Source organism: Rhodamnia argentea, chromosome 7 (genome assembly GCF_020921035.1).
Source record: "Rhodamnia argentea isolate NSW1041297 chromosome 7, ASM2092103v1, whole genome shotgun sequence".
NCBI lineage: Eukaryota > Viridiplantae > Streptophyta > Magnoliopsida > Myrtales > Myrtaceae > Rhodamnia > Rhodamnia argentea.
Genome location: NC_063156.1, coordinates 13,489,479 through 13,510,737, shown reverse-complemented (window position 1 = coordinate 13,510,737; position 21,259 = coordinate 13,489,479). Strand labels below are relative to the sequence as shown.

The window sequence follows — 21,259 nt, the reverse complement described above, 5'->3', positions numbered from 1 at the left end:
GTTTGACAGATCTAACTTATAATTGCATTTTCTAGATCTTTATTCTCCCTAATTTGTACTTAAAATAGTCTTATAAATAACTTTGTAATTATGGTCCTCTTGTGTTGAGAGTATTAAAGAAACTATTCAAAGAAGAATGTACTTGCACAAGAGCAACGAGTTGCGTTGAGATTGTTCTTCCATCCATGGAGCTATGCTCTTGGGCGCCGCCCTAGTTAATCCTATCCCATCCAAATTCGGACATGCTGAATGTTGAGCTGGTTTCTTCATGCGAGCAAGCTCCATTAGATCCACATTTCCAGAGGTAGATTGGAGTTCTCCCAAATTTTCATGGCGTGGGGCATCCGAACTATGCTATGTTGTGTCGGTTGTAATGGTGGTATTGTCTGTACTCGGCTTTTCGGATTGTAGTTTCTGTGCATTTGTGGTAATCGTAATTGGCTTTCCATAAGCTAGCTCTTGGCAATAGCATTCAGCTTGGAAGATAAAAAGTTGAGTTAAAGCTTTTTTGCCGGATCGTCCGTTGTTTCAGCTTAATAGAAAACAGAAAGTACTTTGTTTTTTTTTTCCCCATAAATTAAGATGCTATCTAAATATCAAAATAATTATTCAAAAATTTCTAAATTTATAATTTTTTGGCCAATTTAGAAATATACTTTTTGGATTGAATTGACAAAATTAAAAGATTTGACATTGAATCGGCAAAAACGCAATATATTTAGGATTTTTTGGACAAATTTCCCCCGATTCTTATGATATACTTTTTTCTTTTCTCTTTTTTGGACTAAAAATTTCGGCCGTCATTTACAATCCCTCAGTAACAACGTTCTCCTTGGATATCCCTCCTTTGTTTGACCATACATTCCAGCAGACCCTTTTATCGGGATCCGGATCCCCTACCATAAAGGTAGGGGTGACATTGATGGATCTGGGCCGTCCATTCAAAATGGACGGCCCAGATTCATCCACATTATCTTTTAAAAGGGGGGGAATTTTTTGGCGGGAAATTTTAAAATTTTTAAAAAAGTGATGTGGATCAATCCGGGCCATCCATTTTTTATTTGGACGGCCTGGATCGATCATGTCACCCCTAACATTGCCAAGCAATGTTAGGGAATCCGAATCCCTTTTATCATGCATGAATTGTAGGTTCCGGTTGTGGGATTGCCTCTCCGCTTAGCTCGCTGCCCATGCCACCTCCTGGCCATAAGTCGATCACCGTGTGGCCACCACCACCTCAATTGGTCAACCAAGCCACTACCACCACCATCTCTCGCAATCAGAACCAACCGCAAAGTTCAAATTGCACTTATACAAGTCGACTACTACCATAGAGGGAAGGGAAAATTACCGAAAAAGCTTTAAATTTATTGCAATTGTGACAATTTAGGTCTTAATCTTTTTTTTTGTTGCTAACTTAATCTTAAACCTTTTACATTTGTGTCGGTTCAATTTATTAGGCTAATTTTGATTGAAAATTACCAACGTGACACCGATACTAGTGTGGACAATTTTTATAATTTTTTAAGAATTTCGTTAATATTTTTATTGTTTATCTATTTTGTGTTTTTCATTATGACCGGTGAGGTCGCCGGCTTGGGCGAGCGAGGCTCGACTTGGCTCTCACCGGACGAGGTTGACCTCACCAGTAGCCGGGTGGGTCAACGAGGCTTGACCTTGCTAGATCCCGTGAGGTTGTGCCTTGCCTAGCCATCGGCGAGGCTTGAGCCCTTGCCAGATCCGGCGAGAGTGGCTCTCGTGGGCTCTGGTGAGGACTTGAGCCTCATCGGCTAGAATGAAAAAAGCATAAAAAGAAAAAGAATAAAAAAAATGTCACAAAATTTTAAATATTGTTTTGTGCTAGTAGCGTCACGTCAGCAATTTTCGACAAAAATTGGTTGGATTAAATTTACGCGAAAGAAAATATTTAAGATTGAATTGTCACAATTATAATCGATTTGCAACAACCTAATTTTTCGGAAGGGTGTTGGACAGACAATTTTAGTGTGTTGAACTAGTCGCTGTGCTAGCTAATTGTTGAGTTGTCGTCGATTCGATTTGGGTGTAGAATTTTTTTTTTCTTATTTGTTAAGGAATATTAGAAAGAAAGAGAAGAAATTCAGTTAATTGTCAAAGAAAACATAATGAATGATGGATTGAATCGCAATATGTTTGGATGCTAACCATGGATCGAGCGAAAATCAATACCAAAGGATTGAAATTTCTTTAAGGATATGTAAGGGCAAAAGGGAAATTCCAAATAAGTGCAACAAAAGGTCATGTTAGTCTCAAATAAGGCATGAAGTGGCATGACAATTTCAAAAAAAGGCTAACGCACGCTGGCTAATATTCCAATCGATCAAGGGTATTTTCGTCTAAAGATAATTTTAATTCTTATTTTTTTTCTCATTACTTTTTATTTTCTTTGCTGCAGTCGGCGAGAGCCCAGCAACTTTCGCCGACGATTGGGTGAGGGCCTGCAATCCCTTGTCGGCAAGTGGCAAGGGTCGCCTCGCCTATGCCTTCGATGGTCGTGGGCAAGGCGACCCTCTCCAAAGGGTAGCTTGTGGCCTGCGAGTGTGACCCTTGCCCAATCGTCTCCGAGCATGGCCGGTGGCCGGCCGGACCGGCAAAAAGAAAAGAAAAAAAATGAAAAAAAATGAAAAAATTCAAAAAAATAAAAGATGAAAATGCCCTTGAGCAATTTGAAAGTCAGGCCATTTTTTAAGACTTACACAGCTACTTCAGGACCTCTTTTTTTTATTTAGAAAATGAGAACACTTCATGCCCTTATTAAAAAAAAATGATACCGTTTCAAGTCTTTATTTGAAAATTTCCCTAGAGAAAACGATGACCTATGTGGAAAAGAAGATCATTTTTTTTTTGTTACCAAGTACCCTCTGATCCCTCCTTACTAGGAGGAGTTTAGATTTTATAAAATAATTAATTAGCACTAATCCCTTTTATTTCAATCCTAATCCCTTTTAATATGAAATATTCTCCTAAAATGTTCTCTCTTCTCTTATAAAACTCCTTTATGGGAAATGTCGTGTTAATCTCGTTTTTCCATCCATAGATTTGCTCGAGGTGACTCGTTTCATTTGTTGAATTTTGGGAATGATCCATCACCTAATTTTTCGTGTTTTTAAAGAATGCGATATTCGAGCTTACCCTGAACCGACCCGGACCAGCTCGTGTCAATTCGGTTTGAGCCCGCTCTTCCGAGCCGAAAGTATAGGCCAGGAATGTTCGGGGCGGGCTCATATTCAAGCGAAATCCAAGCCCGCCCGGCTCGAATCTCCGCACCACGACAAAGTGTCCTCCTTTTTGTAGTTTCAGCCTTTCGGGTACCATTTTCGCTAGAATTGCTTGTTGGTACTGGATATTTTGGAGGCGGGTGTGTGGAGATCTTCATCATCAGCCAAAAAGCCAAAATGTAACGACATACTTTGGTAAGCAAAGCATGGGTTTTTTTCCAATTTAATTTTTTTAAATTAAATATTTACGAAAATATTTTTAAAAAATAAATAAATACGGATTTGGGTCTCGCTCGGCGGTTGAACCGCCGAGCGGGGCGGCGCCGCCCCCTCCCCCTCTCCTCTGTGCCGCTGTCCCCGCCCTCCGTGTGGCACTCTCCTCGCGTAAGTTTGTGCCGCGAAAGAGTGGGGGCTCTCCTCTCCCCCGCATTTTGCGCACTGCAACGTCAAGCGCTACAAGACGCAAAATGCTCCAGATTTTCTGCTGCTCCTCTCTTCACTTCTTTAAATTCCCTCTTCCTCTCCTTCTCTCATTTCTTCTTTTTTTGGAAACGCTTTGTCGCTCTCCCTCTCTTTCAAACGTTCTTCGTCCATCTCAAAATATTCTCTCATTTCTTCCCTCTTTCAAACTGTCTCTCTCTTAGACGCTCTTACTGTCCTTCAAACGCTCTCCCTTAGACACATTTCTTTATAGTTAAGTATGAATTTTTATTTATATGTTGTTAGTACTACGTTTTTATATTAATATTTAAATTAATTCGGTACTTTTTCTTGACAGTTTGAGCTCCTCATTCGGTGCGTGCGCTCTCTCGATAATTTGAGGTAAATTTCTTTTTCATTATTTTTTGCAGCTTCGTAAGTGTAGATTTATTTATGTGATTGTTATTTATATCTGAATCATGTATGTTACATATAGGTTATTAGTAATTTTTTTTAAATTGTTGTGAATGTAAATATTGTTTTAAAAGTTTAAAATGAATTTTTAGGAAAATAACTTAAAAAAAGGGTTATCAGATAGCCAATACGAGAAGTGAGGACCGCATTTGACTCGATTAAAAAAAAAATCAACGAGATTAGGGCGAATATTTTTATTTACCCTATGTCCAAGTATGCTATCGCGTTCTCTTTCATGGCTTTTTGTAGCGCTCTATTTAAAAAAAAAATTAACAGGTAGAGCTGTACTTGGAGACAGGGGAAAATAAAAAGTTTGGCCTAATGTGGTTAAATTTTTTTTGGACTCATTTTCACAATTATGTCCATATTCATTTTTAGGTTATCAGATGACCCGAGAATTGCAGGCCGAATTTGACCCAGTCCAAAAAAATAAATTTTTAAAATAATTTGAAAATTCGGAAAAAGGAAATAAAAAAATTAAAAATTGATAAAAAAGCATAGAAAAGAAAAAAAATAGGAAAAAATCATTGAAAATTTGAAGAATTCAATGCTGCAATGGTCACAATGAAATGGCCATGGAATATTATAGATATTTGGCCCCCGATTTTAAAAAAAATAAGAATTTTGCAGGTTTTTTTCCAAATTAATTTTTGTAAAAAAAGTATTTAGTAAATTAATTTATAAAAAAAATATTTACAAATTTGGGCCTCGCTTGGCCGTGGAAGAGTAAATGCCCACAATCAATTTTTTTAAAAAATAATTTAGTAAATAATTTTTTTAAAAAATAAATTAGGAAAAAACTCCAATTTTGCCATTCCGGGAAAATCTCTCCCAAAAAAATGAATAAAATTTCGAGAAATCCTGAAAAAGAGTAAATGGCCACAATCTACTGGTCATGGACTATTATTGATATTCGGCCCCCGATTTAAAAGAAAATAACAATTTTGGCATTTTGGGAAAATATGTCCCAAAAAAATAGGTAAAATTTCGAGAAATCCCAAAAAATAGTAAATGGCAAAATCAACTGGCCATGGACTATTATTGATATTGGGCTGCCGATTTTAAAAAAATAACAATTTTTCCCTTATGGGAAAATTTCTCCAAAAAAAAAAAGGGTAAAATTTCGAGAAATCCCGAAAAATAGTAAATGGCCACAATTAACTGGGCAAATCCTTATTTCGGTAATTTGACTTTCCGTGCTTTTGAAAATGAAGATTTTTCCCTTTTTGACAAATTGGCTATGAATTTTTTTTTATTTGCCCATGCAAATCCTTAGGAATATATGATACATTTATTTCATTTCATTTGATATATTAATTGTTATAATATTAATTACTTAATGAGCTCGGGACAATGTTTGCTGAATTGTATGTGCGAAATAATTTGTAATTTCTTTATTTAGCAGAATGTCATCTTCATTAGTTGCGATTGTATACTAGGGAGGTAGAATAGTGTAAAATGAATATGGACATGATTACGAAGGCGGACAATCTATCATGTTCAAGTTTGCAAACATATCAACATTTGATGAGTTACGTGCTACGATAGAGAGCGCGTTGAATATAACACCCAACCAAGATATTCATAACCTCATATATAGATTCCCGATTTTAACATCGAATTGTGTCATATACGACATCACGGAGGTGCGTGATGATGGTACCATTAGGATGATCAAGCAATTTGCACTTGAGACTGGTGCTACGAGATTTTTACAGTTTTATGCAACCACAACCGAACATCAAATGATAAATAATTCAGGCGAGGAAGGTTGTAATATCGATAAAGATGAAGTTGGTGTGCATAATCAGTACGTGGACCCCTATCATAATGATGATAATGATGGAGATGATAGCGATGAAGAAGATGATGAATGGATAGACAGTGATGACAATGATGAGGAAGATATCGAAGGTGACAATATGGAGGCTTACTACAACACCTATTGTAGTAATCCCATATTGCCGTTTGTACATCCGCCGCCATATTCGGAGATCGACTTTGATATGATGCAAGTCGATATAAGAGCCAAGCCGGGACATATGTTATTTGATCCATCAAAAGAATTTGATGTTGGCATGTTATTTCCATCACGGGACGCGTTACGGTTGGCTGCGAAAGAGTACTTTTTGATAAGAAATCATCACTTTCGCAGTGATGTCACAAATAAGTCCCAATATGTGATAAGGTGCGGTAATCGGAATGGACCATGTGATTGGAGGCTCCGCGCGTCTAATAAAGCGGGTACCCTATTTTGGAAAATAGTTAAGTACAATGGGCCACACACATGTAGTCATCCTCAAATGTCACGGGATCATCGACAACTTGATCGTAGATACATATGCAGCCGGATAAAAGCAATGGTTACCGCCCAACCGGATATCAGAATCAAGGCACTCATGGCGGAGATTCAAGACAAGCTGCATTTCGAACCTACTTATCGTAAAACCCGGGCAGCTAAACAAATGGCGATTGCCGAAGCTTTTGGAGGATGGGATGAGTCGTACGGTATGTTGAGAAAGTTCATGACCGAAATGATGGTAAGGAATCCAGGTTCTTATTTTGTGATCGATGATCACATGAACATAGATCAAAGCCGCACCGTTTTCAACCGGATGTTTTGGACTTTCAAGCGGACGATTGAAGGCTTCGCAAGTTGTCGGCCTGTGATATTTGTTGATGGTACTCATTTGTACGGGAAATACCGAGGAACACTCATTGTAGCAGCCTCACTTGATGGTGACAACCACATATTCCCGTTGGCATTTGTTGTAGTCGATCGGGAAGATATTGATAATTGGAGTTGGTTTATGACTCCGTTGCGGACATATGTTACTAGTAGGGATAATATTTGTGTAATATCGACATGACATATGGGGATTAAAAGAGCAATGGAGACAGCAGGTGGCGTCCTCCATATGGCCACCACGTATATTGCGTTCGTCATCTTGTAAGCAACTATAACGCACAATTCAAAAACGCCGAAGGCAAAGCCCTTATTGAAGCGGCAGGTGAATTTTGAAATTTTAAAATTTGATGAAAATACGTATTGACAATATTTGAGAAGGAAGTACTAATTATTATTGTAATATACAGCTTACGCGAATCAACAACAAAAGTTCGACCGTATCATGAACGAAATTAAGGGTATGGATACACACACAACTGCATGGTGTGACCCGATTCCAAGGGACAAATGGACGAATGCTTATGATGGAGGGAGAAGATATGGAGCGATGACAACAAATTTAGTTGAATCGCTCAATGGCATGTCGAAGGGTTATCGTGGTCCGCCAATAAAAGCTATGGTGGAGAAGATATTCTATCGGTTGGTCCACTATTTTGATACAAGAAGAACAAAGTACAGGATGCAGAAGGACCAAGAACATGTATTTACACATTTTGCTGGTCAAACACTCGGGGAAAATACTCAACGTGCAAATAGGCACGAAGTTACATGTTTCGACTACGATGGAAGGATTTTCAAAGTTAAAACTGGACGTGACGGATCAAGAGGATCAGGGGGCCATAAACAGATAGTGCGTTAGACCCGCGAACGTGCACATGTGGAAAATTTCAAAAGATTAAAATTCCATGTTCCCACGTAATTGCAGCATGTCAAGCATATGGAATTGATTACGAGTTGTACGTAGATGAGTACTACACACTGGATAAAACTCTTCAGTGCTATCGGTATATGTTTTATCCGTTGGGGCATGTTGAGTACTGGTCCGAACCCGACGCACCGCCATTAGTACTAGACCCGAGACGTATTAGGAAGAAAGGAAGGCCCCATGCATCACGTATACGTAATGAGATGGACCGGAGGACACCGAGTTGTAGCAATTCCCGCATCCATTGCTCGATATGTGGGAAATCAGGGTATAATAGGAGTACTTGTGCACACAGGTCGTGTGACATTCCAAATTTCGACCGTAACTCTTGATAAAAGACTGAGTAAATTGGGATGAGTTATGTTCGGTTATAGAATGTAGTCGTGGATAGGACGACTTGCTTTATTGATGCATTTAATACTCGATCTTGTATGTGCGAAATAATATTTCATGATTGGTTGAGGTGTTAATACGCGGGCCCGCCCATTGAGTTGAGAATCTCTGTGACTATCCTAACATTTTATATTATAGACTTATGAATCTATGTTGCTTGAAATGATGTAGTATGAAGTCTAGTTCCACTTCTATATTAATTCTTGAATTGTTGTTGATGTATCGTCGTTTGGTTATTAATTGCTGTATATGACGCATTTTAGAATTGTTCGGAAGTAGTATTGGCCTACTAACGAATTAGGGTTAACTTATTGAGATGAAATCTCACCCCGTTGTGGTACAACCTTTTCCGCACGCTAACCTCTAGCTATGCCGCCAAAGCGTTTTGGGGTATCGATGGACATTGATACGATCATCACTGAGTACCCGGTAGGCGAGGATAAAGTCTACCTTAGGAAGGGAAGCATAGTGCGGGTCGATGAAGGGAGCGATTCTTGGATCCCATATACCTTTGAAGCTTGGTTCTATAAAGAGGGAGAAGTAGAACATGGACCGCTTAGGACTTTTGAGATACCTCATGGTATTATTCCGGGCTGGTTTAATACTAGACCCGCGGACGGTGAAGTGTTCAACCCCGAGCCCAAGCCCGAAGGTGAGCAAATGGAGTCCCCTAAACCCCATGCGGATGATCGGATCGTCGAGCCCTCCGATGCGGACGTTACGCCCGGAAAACCTTCCGAGTCCGAGCCCGAGATGGAGGACGAGTCCGACCCCGAAGAGGCCGAAGAGTGAGACGCTTTTCGGGATTACGACCCGCTAGCCGATGAGGACTTATCCGAGGATAGTGGCCTGACCTCGTTGTGTAGCTATATTATCTACCTTTTTATGCCATCGTAGGATTGTGTTTATATTTGGACACGTCCGTGGGATTCCTTTTGGTAGTTTTTTGTTGTAAGCTTCGAACCTCGTATTGCCGTATCCCTTTTCATTGAACTCGTTGTGTAATTTGGTTTTCGGTTATGTGATGTTTGTTTTTATGATATCCTGGATCATCTTGCTTCGTTGCATTCGGGTTTTGTTTAGGCATCCGCATGTACATTTCATTTCGCAATTTCGGGTTTTTATATATTAATTTATTGTGATGTTATAATATCACGGTTGCACGATATTTATTCATTGCTTCTGTTCCATATGTACATTAGATATGTCAATTTAATGATGGAGATAATATGACAATTGTAGATATGGCACAAAGGACTCATATTCAGCCGGGACCTCGGGATGATTCACTACTTACACGACAGGCCCGACATAGATCAGAGACCGTATGGAACGCTCAGGTAATTGAGAAATTTAGTAGTTCATCCGTCATTCGTAACCCCAATATCAAAATTGCTACTAACAGTTCATATCACATTTCACAGGCAAATGAAAATGCACTCCTTAGATGTCGGCGATCCATGTTGCACGTGGATGAACTTGATAAATGCATACTCCCGTATCTTCAAGCTTCGGGATTTTATGGAGTTTATATGATGGGGTATTTTCAGTTAGATTGGCATTTGATTACTGCGTTGGTCGAGCGGTGGAAACCCGAGACTCACACCTTCCATATGCCGGAAGGTGAATGTACGATTACGCTTGAGGATATAGCGGTGATCACGGGGCTGCCCATAGATGGACGTGCGATTACTGGCCGTATTGATTTTAACTGGGGCACTCTCTGTGATGATCTACTTGGTGCTCGCCCGCCTAATTTGCGTGGGACGCGGATAAACTTAAGCTGGCCGAGGGAACACTTTGATTATCTCCCTCCGGATGTCGATGACGTTATGATAGTACAACATGCTAGGGCGTTCATTCTCCGTCTAATTAGAGGATGTATTTTTTTGGATAAATCGGGGGCACGAGCTAGTTTGCTATTTTTTCCACTGTTGGCGGACCTCAACAACCCTACACAAGACAGTTGGGGTTCAGCAGCGCTTACATGGTTATATCGGGAGCTATGTAGTGCAACCGATCCATCAAAACATCAAATTGGAGGTGCCTTACATGTATTGCAGATTTGGGCATGCGAGCGCTTCGGATGTGTTGCCCCATCCTTGGCAGATCGTGATCCTTTAGAAGATGCACCTCTCGGTAGTCGGTAAGTGATCTATTATTTTTTTAGTTCATCAGTCATTAATTTTTTCCAAGACGTATAATATATGAAAATCTCGTTTTTTTTTTCTTTATGCAGCTGGAGTCAAGGCCTACCGACAACGGAGGTCCCTACACATACGTTGCCACATTTGCGCTATCAACTTGATAGAATGTGATCAGAAGACGTAAGTAATGATAGCAACCAACAAGTTTAATATAATTTTAGCTTATAAATTAATTATTGATTTAATTTAATATGTTTTATTACCATACCGGATTATTTGGAAGCCATACCCCAATGACATTCCGGAGGCTCTACCATATTACTGCCGGCAGGGACAAGATAGTTGGAGGGCTCGTGTCCCACTCATCTGTTATTGGATAGTTGAGTGGTATTATCCGGATCGAGTACTTCATCGCTTCGGTATGCAACGACCAATACCTACTCGTCCGCGTGATCATACCGCGTTGCATGATATTGAATTAAGGCCAGTTGACAATGATTGGGTAGGTAAATACAGACGGTGCATTGATATGTGGACCTGTCGTATCGATTACATTGTCAATGGTAATCCCGCAACGGAGGCACTTCACTATTATTCGGGATATATGGAGTAGTACCGTAGACATACCCGGAGGTGGATTTCTATTCCGGGGGCCGCAATGGGTGTAACGGTTCGTGCAAATACTTTCAATTTCATTCGTTAATTATTTTTAAGTAACGTGATCTATTATCATTTCATAACTTTTGTTAATTTTGATATCATTACCAGGGTGATGGCATTGAACAAATTTTGCATATCATACATAACGTCAACCCATCTCGTCGCTCCCGGGCAACTGTGGGGAATATAGCTAGGGCAATGCTATACGCTTAGAATGAGGAAAGACGGCTAACAATGATGCCACCGCCCCAACCAGCAACTACAGGAGCACCCGTTGGACCGTAGGATGACGACCCTCCCGAGACTGTTCGGCCAATGCGGAGGACTACTCAAGATCATCCAGGTTGTGATGTCGTCCCCTATTCCTTGGAGTATCATACGACAGATTTCACTCCGGGGTTCACTCCGGGGTTTGGCCGATCAGATTTCACTCCATGATTCACTCCAGGATTTCGCCGGTCAAATTTCATTCTAGGGTTCTCACGGTTTGCGTGCCCATCTCATGGGGGATCCGATTTTCAATATCCCGACAATACACCGCCTCGTACTCCAGCTACTTCTGCCGAGCCTTATGGATCCGATTTCTCTCCTTTTTCTCAATACCCTCATATAGTAGGATATGTACCATCCGGACGGGGCATATTTGCAGCAGATATGCCTTCGTCATCCACACATCCTAGTCATCCGGATTCTCGTCCTCGACGTCCGTACAATACTAGACTTCCCGAACAACGGAGACGACCTACTTGCGGAACAGGAGGTCATAGAGGAGGACAACATCATTAGTATATGTAATTACGGTTGACGATTGTTATATATTATGAAAATCTCATTTTTTTCATATATCTTACCAATTTTATTTTATGAATACTTTCAATTAATTACATAATTACAATATTGTTTATTAATTATAGATCTTAATAAATTTTAACATTAATTACAACATATTTTTTTTTTTATATATCTTACCAACTTTGTTTCATTTCGTATTTTTTTAATTATTGATATTTATATTAACTATTGAGATTTTCATAATTTCTAAAAATCCAAAATTACAAAGTCGCAATTAAAAAATTCCCAAAATACTAAAAAAATTGAAAAACCCATCTAGACAATCCCCAATCGCAAAAATCCATCGTTCATCACTGCCAACGACAGTGTATATTGATTAAGACGCAGTTTCCCTTTAGTCGACCGAATTTGAGCCCGATCCGATATCATCGACCCGATCCGCCGGTTCTTGACACATCACCATTTCACCTTCCGGTTTGATTTATGTCTGTCCAATAGATGAATATATTATGAAAATCTCATTTTTTTTTTCATATATCTTACCAATTTCATTTTATGAATATTTTAAATTAATTACATAATTACAAGAAAAACGGCGTTTTTTTAGGAAAAAGCCGGGCTTTTCTTTTTGTGTGGGAAAACGGCTGTTTTCCTTGTCAATTTTGCATTTTTCTCCCATCGGTGCTACTTCTTGATATCAAATGAACCCTTTTTTCCCTCTTTCCTCTTCTTTCAATCTTTTTAGCCGACTAAATTGCATAATTACAATATTATTTATATGAATATTTTACTAATTTTATATTATGAATATTTTCAATTAATTTCATATATTGTTAAATATGTCTTGAATTTTATGTACCCGGTTCGGTTTATCACTCTACTCGATATATTTTTGTGTGGACCAAAAAGTGGAGGAAAAATTGAGATTTAGTTCATCATGTGGAGTATTGGGCCGATAGGCTTAACTCGGAGCAAGCGAACAAATCTCCTTTGCGGTGCGAATAGATTTGCGTGGGGGTTCGGGGGCAACGCCCCCGAGAAAATTTTTTTTGCGCCCTATTTTTTATACTGCGGCTAGAGTTTTTTTTCGTTTGCTATTAAAGTTTTTCCTTATGTGAGAGACGAGTGAGCCGTGTACTTTTGTTCGGTCGAAAATCGACTTCTGTAATCTATACTCTCCTTGATCATAGTGCAATTTCGTTTTGCCTCGTCCGTGGACGTAGATCACCTTGATCGAATCACATAAATCCTTGTGTTCTGTGTTCGTTTGCGCATTTGTTTTTCCAACATATATCTTACCAATTTTTTTTATGAATATTTTCAATTAATTACATAATTACAACATTATTTATGAATTATAGATCTTAACAATTTTTTCTATTAATTATTACTAATTATGTTATAAACATAAGCTTCGCAAAAAAAATTATGAACAAAATAAATATAACATGTTAAAAAAATACGAAATAAACTAAATATTATAAATATAAATAATTAAAACACTTAAAAAAGGAAAAAAAAAAAAAGTCGCAGGTAGCTGCTGTGGGCCCACTGCCCAGCCGCTCGGCAGCCGGGCTGCCGAGTGGGCAGGCTGGGCCCACTGCCCAGCTGCTCGGCAGCCGGGCTGCCGAGCGAGATCCAAATCGGTATATATTTATTTTTAAAAAATATTTTCGTAATTATTTAATTTAAAAAAATTAAATTAAAAAAAAAACCCGCAAAGCATCAAACACAGCGACCCACGAAGAGTCCTCGCTCACTCACTCCCTCACTACTCGGAAGCTGAAGCACTGAACCTCTCATTTCCAGTTTCGGCGACCACCCACCAAATGCTTCGCCATTTCTCGCCTTCCTCGGCTCCATGAGTAAGCCTCCTTTCAGCATTCTCTCTCGCATTGCTCCTGTGTTGTGCATGTGGGTTTTCAACTTTTCTCTGTTTGCTCGATTCTTTGGTATTGTTCGGGTTTCGATCCTGCTGGATTATCGTTACCCACTAAATGTTTTTGTTTTCTTTTACCTGGGGTAGTTCGCGCATCCTTTAGTTGTTTTTTGTCGCGTTCGAGGTTGTGTTCTCAACCCTGAAGTCATGGCATTGCCTTTAGGGTTCTTGTTCTTTTCTTTCTGCACGTTTGGCCTTCGTATACTTGAGCTTGAATGGCTAGTTTCCGGTTTGACATGGTCCTGGTGTGATCTTTTGCAGAGTCACTTTGTGCATTTTCATTAGTGTGGTTCTGGCCTTAATGCTGCTTGCTGTGTCTCTGATTGTCTTGCATTTCTCTCAAACAGGTTTGCCGAAAATATTGGCGGTGGAATTGGAGATTTGAGTAATTTTAGTCTAAAGCCCCTGGTAACGTATACAATTTGTCTTGCGGTAAGATCGTCCGCTTCTGCATTTGGAGATGGCTTCTTGTTCGTCAATGAGTATTGCACCTTCTGTCACCCGGGTCCCTTTGGGGGTGTCTGGCAATCGCGGGGACAGATTTGCCATCGAGAATCAGTTGGGAAGAGTTAATTTTCTGAGGATGTGTGACCGCAAGATTGGACTTATGGATGCCTACCAAAATTACTGTTCATCTCAATTTAAATGCTCTGTTAACTCACACAGTGTCAGTCCATACCCGAGTAAAGACCCTTTCCTGAATCTGCACCCGGAAGTGTCAATGCTTAGGGGTGAGGGGAATAACACAGTAAGTAATCTGCAGAAGGATAGTTCAAGTGGAAGTGTCACAGAGAACCTAAGAGATACACCTACTCCAAATACTTATAATCAAGCTAAGATCAAGGTTATTGGGGTGGGAGGAGGTGGGTCAAATGCAGTTAATCGCATGATTGAAAGTGCAATGAAGGGCGTGGAGTTTTGGATTATCAATACGGATGTTCAAGCGATGAGAATGTCACCTGTCTTTCCAGAAAATCGTCTACAAATCGGTCAAGAGCTAACTAGAGGTCTTGGTGCTGGTGGGAACCCCGAGATTGGCATGAATGCTGCCAACGAGAGCAAAGACACAATAGAAGAGGCGCTTTATGGTGCAGATATGGTCTTTGTCACGGTAGGATTGGTTCTGTTTTGCCTGCCATCAAATTAAACAATGATGTTCTCCTAGCGTATACTTCTTTGTTTTATGGTTTGATGTTTTCACTTTGACCTCCATAATTGGCAGGCATTTCCTTATTGTTAGTTTTAGTTGCAATTTTTTTTCTCTTCAGGATGTTTGATCTGTTCCCTTCCTCAAATTACCATTTCTATGCTGGGGTGCAAGCTAAGATAACTGATAATTTGGTAAAAGTACCCATGCAGTGTGCCAGTTATCATAAAAGAAACTTCATAGAATGTTCATTCTCTTTATGGCATTCGTGCTGTTGGGACTAAAGCATGTAGATTGCTAATATAGCGGATAATATTGCCATTTGAACCTAATTTTTTTTGTTCTGGATTATAGTCACGAAAATTTTACTACAGGCTATTTTAAGTTGAATGCCTTTGCTTTATATATTGACATGGTCTATCTGTTTTCTCATGAAGGCTGGAATGGGTGGAGGAACTGGGACTGGTGGCGCACCTATCATTGCAGGAATTGCAAAATCAATGGGTATACTGACTGTTGGTATAGTCACAACACCGTTTTCTTTTGAGGGAAGAAGGAGGACCGTTCAAGCCCAGGAAGGAGTGGCATCTTTGAGAGACAATGTTGACACACTAATTGTCATCCCGAATGACAAATTGTTAACTGCAGTGTCACAATCTACCCCAGTGACTGAAGCATTTAATCTGGCAGATGACATCCTACGGCAAGGAGTTCGAGGCATCTCTGACATAATCACGGTATAGAGCTATCAGTTTGCCTCATTGGACCTGCATTACTTTTGTTGTTTGGTTGTTGGAATAGAAGTTCTGAATATAGAATGGAAGGGGAAAGGTTTATACCAAATTTATTTACTGTGATAGCAGGATGATTTCTATAATGTAATCAATTTATGCCGCCAAATGATCTCAAAGTATCCAGTTCATAAACAGCAGATATGGGTTATGTAGGAAAAATATTTTTGTATTCTGAGGAACCCTTTCCAGAATACAATAGTAGCTTAATGCATATGATCATGGAGTGGCTGTTGTTACCGAAGAAAGAAATTGGGAAAATGAGTATTTTATTGCTGGAGTTGCTTCTATGGTTTGAGGTACGCTGACTGATTGATCACTATTTTAGATAGAGCCACCTTGCAGTAACTTTTGTCTGACCATTTGTTCATGGTTTGTCTGGGTAGTAAGTTAGATAAGTTTAGGATTTAATGTTAAGGAGCAGTTTCCCTATAAAAACAATATATTTCATCAGCTAGATTGTGCTAGTGGAAGTTCTCTTACTAGTCCGAGTATCCTACTTCATTGAATTGATCTGTTGGTGCTAGGTGATCTTATATCATCTTGTTTGCAGATACCGGGGCTGGTCAATGTGGATTTTGCTGATGTTCAAGCTATAATGGCAAATGCCGGCTCTTCATTGATGGGAATAGGAACTGCAACAGGTACTTTTGGGTTAAAGCAATATAATTTTCGTATGATGTTGTGATACAACTTCCTGCATGCTATTGTAGCATCCATCTCCTTGTATTAGAGATGACATCAAGGAGGTATTCTGCATATCTTGTTGAAATATATCACAGATACCTCACTAATTGCCAAGTAAAATTTTAACGTCGAATGTAGATACGATATGTATAGTACTGTAATTAATTTAGTGTTGATAGTTTCGTATGTGATTGTTGGACTCTCCTTACCAGCTGACTGCAGCTAAAATAAAGCTGATTAAGTTACTAATTGACACAGTCTGGTTAGTTAATCATTGAAACTTTTTTGATATCTTTATATGAAAAGCAACTGGTGTTTTCAATATATTCCATAAAGTTCATGTAGTAACTGTTAGGGATAATTGTAGGTCATGAAGTTTCCTATCCGATTCTTGCATCTTCTCTAAGAAAGTGGTATTTGTGAATTATAGAATCCTACGAATGTAATGATGGAAATTAGCTTACTCGTCCTCAAGGCTTAAGAACCATATCTAGAGAGGAAGAGACTGAACCCATCTTGTGTTGTGAGTTTCCTTTTGCAATTTTGTATATGTGTCTCCTTAATAATTCATGAATGCAATCTGTAATTTGTAGGAAAGGCATAAAAGGTTCAGTTTAAAGTTATTACTAATCCAGCTATTAGATCTAACCATCACCTTATTCAAAAAAGGATCTCTCACATTCTTCTGTGCATATTCACCATTGATGAACTCTGAACTGTGACTTAATCAAGAAGTCACTTAGGAAGCCTTACTGGTCTAATTCAGAAAATTACATTCTCCTTATGAGAATGCATGTGCATCGGTGTTTGGAGAACCCTTTTTGCTCTGCTTAGCCCTATCCCCCTCTAGGGGTATTTTGTGATGGGGATCGCTCAGGAAGTCTTACTGGTCTAATTCAGAAAATTACCACTCTTCTTATGAGTATGCATGTGCATAGTACTTGTGATGGGGATTGCTAATATCTTAGATGGATGTATGAGGTGAGGTGACAAACTCGTCTGTTTGACATGTGGTACATAAACCCACTTATGATTGATTTCGAAATTTTCAGTCTGTAAATGATGATATCTTGTCATTAAATAGGTAAGAGCAGGGCCAAAGATGCTGCTTTGAATGCCATTCAGTCACCATTACTGGACATTGGCATCGAAAGAGCTACTGGAATTGTTTGGAACATAACTGGTGGCAGCGACCTCACATTATATGAGGTATAAGCACATCAAAATACTTTCTGTCCATTTTCTGTAGGTGATTGTCCTAAGTTTCACCTTTACATGTTTCCTCTTTGCCTAATACACTTTCTACTTAAGCACATCCACCGAAAAGACAATTTAAATCACAATTTACAACATAGGATGATCTCAGGTAGGTATCGGCATATCACAGATGTTGCAGCACATAGATTGATATGGTTTGGGCATATTCTTCGAAGATCCCTATATGCTCCGGTAATAACAGAAGTTTATTATTGAGAACATGACATGAAGAAAGGAAGAGGTCGGCCGAAACTTACCTGGGGGAAAGTAGTAAAACAATATTTGATGAAGTGGGAAATAGATTGGTGTACGGTTTGTTTTAAGACGGAGTGGAGGAAAGTTATTAGCATTGTGAAGGGGCAGAATTTCTATGTTTCATACTGTCCTTTTTAGTCATTTTTCCCTATACATATTTATTTATTTTTATTTCTATATATTTATTTTTATTTTTATATAATTATTTCTTTTTCCCCAATTGGTCTTGCTTTTATTTTATTTATTTTTGGATTTATTGATCGCCGACTCCAGCTAGTTTGGGATAAAGGTGATGTTGATATTGATGTTGATGTTGATTATTTGGCAGGTAAACGCTGCTGCGGAGGTGATATATGACCTTGTGGATCCAAATGCTAATTTAATATTCGGTGCAGTGGTTGATCCATCACTCAGTGGTCAAGTAAGTTGCAGATAGTAGCGGATCAATAAGCAAAATCTGTACTGCACTTGCGTTATTCAATTTTAAGTCTCTTCTTAAAACCTTCATGCTCTCTGAATAAGTCCCTTTTCTCTCTTAGTTTCTTATTTTGCCATCTGTGGAACACATGCACTGTCCCAAGTCCTTTTGGCTAAACACCGTCCTCTAAAATCAGCACAGATGGTGAAAGTACAACCTACAAGATGGAATAAGATGTTTTATTGGGCCAAAATATACAGCACAGTTTTTTTTTTTTTTTTGTGTTTACAACTTTCCCGTTACAACAATAACTCTTGTGCTGATGCTAATTGAAATTGGTTTTGCTTCTAATCAGGTTAGCATAACATTGATTGCAACGGGGTTCAAACACCAGGAAGAAAGTGACAGTAGGCTCCATCAGGTCTCTCTCTCTCTCTCTCTCTCTCTACACAGCTGACCCCGGAGTAGGAACAAACAACTTGTTTTCCTTTTAAGTGTTGACCATGTCTGAATTGATTTTATTTATGCTGTTCGGAAATGCAGGCAGGTCAGCTTGCCCAAGGGGAGGTCCCCATAGGAATCAACCGGCCAATGTCCTCTTTTAGTGAGGGTGGTTTAGTAGAGATTCCAGAGTTCCTCAAGAAGAAGGGACGTTCACGTTATCCAAGAGCTTAAATTGTAAAGTGAGGGCTTTCTTGTCGACTTTGGCATGCCTTCTAAGAGAATGAAAAGGATTCTCTGACTTTACAGGCCTGCTAAATATGACTATGGATCTTAACTAAGGGTTCTACATCTTAGATATTAGAGTGCATCATTGGCTAGTGTTTCTTGTGTTTACATTTTTAGGTTTGGTTTAATATGTTATAAATTTAGCTTAAAGGAAAATAGTACTAGCTGCATTGCCGCAAACTCAAGCGTCATCTAAATTCTCCACGAAAGTCAGTTGTTTTGTGATATTTGTTGAAATAATGCCCCTGTACAGATGGTACTTACTTGGAAGTGGCTCCTGGTTCCTGATGTAGCTGTAATTTACTAGATGCAGTTTATTTTTGTTCTCCCATTTTTTATCATCTACTTTAGAAGATGGAGAGGTTCATAGTGTACTTATTGTGGGAAGCATCATGCGCAGGTCCCTGAGCTGGGACTTGGTTATAATATTACATCTATAGAGACATCTTATTCATCTTGCTGCATTTTTCTGAAGGAGTGACCTCAGTTCTTGGCAGAGATGATGTCGACTGGCATGAATTAGCATGGCTAAAGCCTAATGGTCGTAATTGTGGCTTTATTCTTCTAAATGAGATTAAATAAGATCAAATGTTGAAATGGAAGCTATCAAGATCTTCTATATGGGCTTCATCTAATTCTGCTGGCAAGAGTAGGCATCAATTGTTTGCGGGATTCTCTTTCTGTGAGGAGCATTGGAATCATATGTTGCAGCTTGTGGATTGCACAGGGGCGGGATTGCCTTGTCAGGATGAACTCAATTAGGTAAGGCACTACTTGTGTTTAAGCTTCTTGGAGGCCTCTAAATTGGGTTTCTCAATAATTCATTGAATGCCTGTTGTTGTTCGTGGGTTTTGGTAACTCAGTTTCTTGATAAGCATAGAATTGAGAGCTGAGAGTTTGAATTAACTTGAGGGAAAGCTTATCTGTGATTCTACTGGAAGTCGGGACATTGGCTGACATAGATGGGCTGGAAACATGATGTTCTGCAACTTTGTGGCAATGAATAAATGACATATGGAAAAACTGAAGAGGGAATAGCTTACCTAGTTATGTAGACCAAATTCATGAAGACGGTCGGGTTATGAGGAATATGCCTTTGAATCTGGTGACCCTTATAAACCCAACTGTTCGGATTTCTGTCCGCATAGATTGTGCAGAGGTGAGATTTTGCCCTAACTTGCGCCTCTGGCAGGTCTCTTTTTGGGCTATATATGGCATTACTTTTTGGTAGATATCACTCTGTAATCTTTTGAGTCACGAGGTAAACTCTCTTACATAGAGGCTTCTCTCGGAACAGGTGTTTGGAAACTGGTTCCCTAAGATCTCCAATGGTAACTGTGCTTAAGTAGGAGTACAAATGGGGGTAAAGGATCTTCATCCGTGAGGATGGAGATTAAGGCTTCAGTTATCTCACGAAAAATAAACTTGGTGGTAAATATTTTTTCGGAGGAACTTATTTTCAAGAAAAATGCTGGGTTTTTCTATGTTTGGTCGCATTTTGCGAATAATATGAAAGGTCATTTTCTGATATTTGTCACAAGAAAAAAATTATGAAACACATGTTGAGAAAAAGCCTAGATTACGACTCAAGTCTTGGGCTCAAGAGCGCCAGGGTCTAGGGCCCGGCCTCGGGGGGAACCTGCACCTGGTTGCTAAGGTCCCAAGCTGTCATCATATTTTGAAAAATGAGTTTTGATATTTAAAAGAGAGTGACTTTCTCGAATATTTCTCGCGAGTAAAATTTCCACGTGAACTTCCCTTCCCTTCTGGAGATGGACATATTTTGGATATTCATGTGAAAAAAAATAACAAGTAGGGATCACTTGAAATGGACCAATTCACAATTAGAGAAAAAGATTATGGACCATGTTCATCATCATCATCATCATAGGATGTTTGCAGGCTTTTGGTAGTAGAAATAAAAGGAAGATGAATTCAAAGATCAGGATAGACATTGCAGTCTAATTAGTGAATTCAAATAGATTGAGCCAGACATTTCAGTCTAACTAGCTTCCATGTAGAGTTGCACTTTAGCGAACATGGTTACAAGAACATAATGAAAGAGAAAGAACGATGAAATAAAATTAAAAAAATAAACTGGTCGGAGCTTCAAGCAAATGAGGACGAACTGGACGCGGATGGTTGGAGGGGTCCATCAACATCTAAGAAATATCTCCCCTTGAAACTCTTTCCCACCGAGTCTCCAATCTCAATAGTGTATATACACATACATATTATATTACATATGTATATGTACATCATAAAATCGAATTAACTAA

General features: G+C 39.1%; 1 protein-coding gene across 5 annotated transcripts; it reads left to right on the top strand.

Moving 5' to 3' along the window:
• Nucleotides 1-13,483: 13,483 nt before the first annotated feature.
• Nucleotides 13,484-19,317, top strand: LOC115741842 (cell division protein FtsZ homolog 2-1, chloroplastic-like). Of its 5 annotated transcripts, none has more exons than XM_048283028.1 (9): nucleotides 13,484-13,622; nucleotides 14,044-14,104; nucleotides 14,202-14,807; nucleotides 15,281-15,580; nucleotides 16,188-16,278; nucleotides 17,406-17,530; nucleotides 18,162-18,254; nucleotides 18,607-18,672; nucleotides 18,795-19,317. In XM_048283028.1, the coding sequence occupies exons 3-9, from the start codon at nucleotides 14,280-14,282 to the stop codon at nucleotides 18,924-18,926; spliced, it is 1,335 nt and encodes a 444-aa protein (XP_048138985.1). In that variant the 5' UTR covers nucleotides 13,484-13,622; nucleotides 14,044-14,104; nucleotides 14,202-14,279; the 3' UTR covers nucleotides 18,927-19,317. The 5 variants fall into 5 exon arrangements, with proteins under 5 accessions (XP_048138985.1, XP_030531713.1, XP_030531714.1 ...); XM_030675853.2 differs by lacking the exon at nucleotides 14,044-14,104 and adding an exon at nucleotides 13,958-14,043 and having other exon boundaries at nucleotides 14,130-14,807; XM_030675854.2 differs by lacking the exon at nucleotides 14,044-14,104 and having other exon boundaries at nucleotides 14,130-14,807.
• Nucleotides 19,318-21,259: the final 1,942 nt, after the last annotated feature.